Source organism: Cotesia glomerata, linkage group LG6 (assembly GCF_020080835.1).
Source record: "Cotesia glomerata isolate CgM1 linkage group LG6, MPM_Cglom_v2.3, whole genome shotgun sequence".
In the NCBI taxonomy this organism is placed as follows: domain Eukaryota; kingdom Metazoa; phylum Arthropoda; class Insecta; order Hymenoptera; family Braconidae; genus Cotesia; species Cotesia glomerata.
In genome coordinates this window covers 13,443,514-13,448,173 of record NC_058163.1, presented here as the reverse complement: position 1 = coordinate 13,448,173, position 4,660 = coordinate 13,443,514, and the positions used below count along the sequence as shown (strand labels likewise).

At 29.2% G+C, this 4,660-nt stretch overlaps 1 protein-coding gene across 1 annotated transcript; it reads left to right on the top strand.

The window, feature by feature from the left end:
- Positions 1 to 1,385: 1,385 nt before the first annotated feature.
- On the top strand, positions 1,386 to 3,322 carry LOC123267943. Its single transcript, XM_044732830.1, has 9 exons — positions 1,386 to 1,396; positions 1,571 to 1,785; positions 1,863 to 2,017; positions 2,145 to 2,212; positions 2,280 to 2,455; positions 2,549 to 2,667; positions 2,768 to 2,996; positions 3,081 to 3,184; positions 3,260 to 3,322. Exons 1-9 carry the CDS (start codon positions 1,386 to 1,388, stop codon positions 3,320 to 3,322), a joined length of 1,140 nt encoding a protein of 379 aa, XP_044588765.1.
- Positions 3,323 to 4,660: the final 1,338 nt, after the last annotated feature.

Here is a 4,660-nt window from a genome sequence, read left to right as displayed (position 1 = left end):
ATAAATGACGGATAGTAGTATATGGACACCGGACGGTGAGATAATATCGAGTATGAGATATTCAGGTTGATTTAGATGGTCAGAAATAGAAACGTAAAGAACTTTTGCCTTCAAGGAGTTATGAATCAGACAAGCAACCCCCCCACCTTTCATGAGTCGTCCAGTGTCTGGGTGAATTAAATTCCGATCTCTTCTAAAAATAACAAAATCTTTGAGATTAAATACAGAGTTATCATAATTATCTTTAAGCCAAGTTTCAGTTAATGCAATAATGTGAGGTTGAATCTCAGCAACTAGACTTAAAAATTCTGCAATGTGGCTATTTAGACTATTAATATTTAAACTTAATAATTTTAAAGATAAGGATTTTTTAATTTTAGGCTCAGTTAAATCAATATAACGTTAATCAAGATTATGTAGATCTACTTCAGAGCGAATTTTGATTTTCTCTGAAGAATCATCTTTTTTTACAAAAATAGAGCCATCTCGCACCCATATATACTTATATTTTAATTTATTCGTTTTGTTTTTTGCGATTAGTAATAGTTTGTACGTTTCAGAATGTAGAAATTCATTTAGAAAAATGTTACCTCTATAAGAGTCACCGACAATAGTCGAAAAGACTTTTTTGATTGGCAAGATTTTTAATTTACGTCTGGATTCTATGATAAAATCACGGACTTGAGGTGATTTAAGTTTAAGTACATAAGAATGTGAGACAGGTCTATTTCTATCATTATTTATATTAGTATTTCTGTTACTATTAGTAGGGTTTGATTTTTTATCTATTTTACGAATACTTAATATATCTTGTTTTAAATTATTAACATTTAGCACTTTGAAAACTTTATCTGCAATGTCTGAAGGTGATAATTCCGTTGCCACTGGTTCTGGAACACCGGAGATGATTAGTTCAGATGTTTGTTGAACGACGGTCGAGGAAGTCATCGGTGTTTGCGACGTTAATGCCATAATTTTTTCTGATAAAGCTTGCGAATTAGTTATAGTTTCATCTTTTAGTTTTTCAAAGTTCGATTTCAATTCTGTTATTGTTTTTGAATTATCAATTAAATCCGAGGTAAGTTTGACTACTTGGTCTTTAGTCTCAGAATGTTTACTATGTAATTCATCAAGACGCTTATTTAAATTGTCAAACTTTGAAGACATTTCATTAACTTTCTGAGTAATATGAGTAGATATAGTTGTCATTAAAAGTGTTAATTTTTCATCTGTTGATTTGTTAAACCAACCATCCGGCAATTCATTTTGCGACTCGGAATTTGTTGCTCCAAAATTTTGTATCACTTGATTTGTTAATTCAGCCATTGTAAGTGAAGATGAAGTTGGAGAATCAAATACTGAGTCACTAGCAGGTGATAATAAAAATGCTGGAGAAGTAGAAGAGAATGTACTTGGATTTTGATTTGTTTTTGAGACTAAAGCTGGAGAACTAGTCGATGATTTTGCTGATTTAAAGCTTGAAGTAGACGAGTTAGTTGAATTCACAGATTTAAGAGAAGCAAGGCGACTATTTTTTATCTGTGAATTTGAGTCAAGCCGTTTTAATAAGTATCCAAATTTATTCCTACAACAACAATCTACACAAAACAACAACAAAATACACTCCAGGCATAGATATAAATCACATAAAAAATTTTAATTATGAACAATTCATCAATGATGATGAAGACCCGGATAAAATTTATGTAGTTGAGTGGCACGATTCAGTAAAAGAACCACTGGGTGGTTGGACGTGCTATAGTGCCCAAGTTATTGCGGTCTCAGGTAATGTTTGAACGTTAATAACCAAGATACTTTTATGATAAATAAATATGATCTATCTATTTTCTATATTTTTATAGATTCTCTAGTCAAGTTAAATAAAAAACTTAAAGCTATTGATGGAATTCAATCTCCTAAACGTTGTGTTGCTCATGAGGTAACTGAAGAAAGTGGACCCAGTAAAAATGACATTCCTGAAAAAAATGAAAAAGCAACAGTTAATGAGCCAGAAGTGGTAAGATAAATTAAACAATGCTTAATAAATAGCATCTTTATAGAATTTTATCATGAAATATATTTTTCATGGAATAAACTGAAGTTCTTTTGCAATTATCAAGTTGTACATACATAAATTTTTTCAGGTAGTATGTGATACTGAAATTGACAAGAGTCCGAAGGTTAAACGTAAAAAATTATTTGATGACAGTAAGGTTAGTTTTACAAATGATAGTTTATGAATCGTATCAATTATCTATCTAAATCCAATATTTATTATCGAGTTCAGAAGAGATTGAAATTCTAAATGATGGAAAATCAAAGACTACTGAATCATTATCTCCTCCCAGTGTTAATGACGGTGAATTTAAAGATTCAGATGTTGAAATAATTAAAGGCAAGGATGTAAAACCATCAGGTACATCTGAATTTGTAACTAAACAAGAACTATCAGAAGGTTGGTAGTTAAATTTATTACATCTTTATAAATACTTACATTAAAAAAAACTCTGCTCTTATTAGCAGTATTAAAATTATAAAATACCTACAGCTATTACAATGGCAGTTAATAAAATTCTGTCAGCAATGCCATCAACATCATCAGCTACCTCAACACTGCGTGCTAATCCGTCAAAAACTAAACATACACAAAAAAAGAAAAATGATATGGTATATTTTTGATTACTTTCTATATTTTGAATTATTGAATAACCAAGGGCGAGAATTATTATAAAAAGATTTATTATTATTTTACTTCTGTTAAATATAGGTTGAATCAGGTGAACCAGGAAGAAACATTTTTGTTACGGCTGATCAGTGGAGAGCAGCGGAATCGGCAACCACGTTTACAGCAATGACTACATCATTGTTGGTTTCAGTGTTTTCAACTGATGAGCTCATTAAATGTAACTACAAAGGTGGAGCACCTAAAAATTCTAAAGATAAGTCGATTGTACACTCTGGATTAGAAAATACTGACAAGTTGAAGGCTATTAAAGGTATGATAATTTAATTAGTTTAAAATACAATTTTTTATCTATGATACAAAATAGTAAAAAAATAACATAATTTAATACTGTTAGAAACCGTCAATAACCGATTCAAACGACAGTTCAATAATACAGAATTCGGAAAATGCATTAATGTCAAATGCAATAAATTACGGTCCTTGCACAATACATCAAAGGTAAAATAAAAAAATTTTCAAATTAATTTGTTTATTTTGAGTGTATAAAAAGTAAAATATATTTTATTATTGCAGAGAGAACTAGAAACCAAGTCGACACAAGAAAAAAAAGAGGAAGATGAAAATAAAAAAGAATAGTAAATATTCAGTCAGTTGAAAATTTATAGACACTAAAATTTTTTATTTTTATAAAAATTAATATTTTAAAAAGTTTTTATTTTGATTTTGATTTGACGCAGTTTTCAATACTTACTTTTTAATAATATTCAGTATTTAAATACTGAATGTTTTTCTTCAAATTATTTTTCTTTAATTGAAATTTCTGCTTTATATTTTAATGATTATCAGTTTAATAAATTTATAACTTAACGTAATAAAATGTTTATAATTATTCAAAGATTTGAAAAAAATAATCGTGATTTGTATCCGACATATATCCGGATATATGTGCGCTTATATGAGACAGACATATATGAGTTGCATATATCTCACATATATGCGAGCAGACATATATCCTGCGCATATATGAAGGGGCAAAAATGAGTATATGTCACATGTACCTGGACATATATGTTGACGCATATATCTTTACATATATCCTGACATATATTTTTTGTGGGGGTCAACAGGCTGTAATTTGTGAAAAAATTATCGTACAGCAAATAAAAAAAAAGGAAATTGCAGCAAATTTTGATTAGGCGCTTGATTTTTCAAAAAACTACGAAAAGCCCTTTTTTATTGCTTTTTTAAATTCATATAATGATTAAAAAAAAATTTTTTTTCAACGGCTAATTCTTGTAGAAAATTTATCCAAGTTTTCGAAACCCATTTTGAATTTTCTTTACGATCATTGGTTGCTGAGGTATTGATAATCAAAGACAAAATGATCTTTTTTCATTCAAACACCGATATCTCAGCGAGAAATGCTCATATCGAGGTTTTTAAACAAACAAATCGAAGCTAAATAAATAAGACACCAAGTCCATATAGAGATTAAGTCAAAAAAATTTTTTCCAAAGCCATAGGCTAAAAATAAAAACCAAAAAAAATTTCGAAAATTTTTATCTCCGTAGTTTTCTTAAGATTAGGAATAAAAAAATTTTTGAACGATAGTTTTTTTATAAGTTACAGACTGTTGAAAATCCCCTAAATATTTTGATTTTTTTCTTGCTTCCCTATTTTTTGTGAGAAGTGTATTTTTGATTTAACAACGTCAAAACAATTTATATTTTTCAGAAGACACCTCTCGTGATTATAACAATAATGATGACTGTGATGCTACAACATCTAGTCAGGAGTTGCAATCAAAGTCAGATTCATTTATGAGTCAAAATTCAAATTTGTTTAACTTTGAAACAGATTTTTTAACAGCAAAACGGACACCAAAAATTAATATTATGACGCCAGAATTAGCTGCTGCACTTAATCGTAGTAATGTAAGTAGCCGAAGCGACACATATATTTTGGCAGCTACTT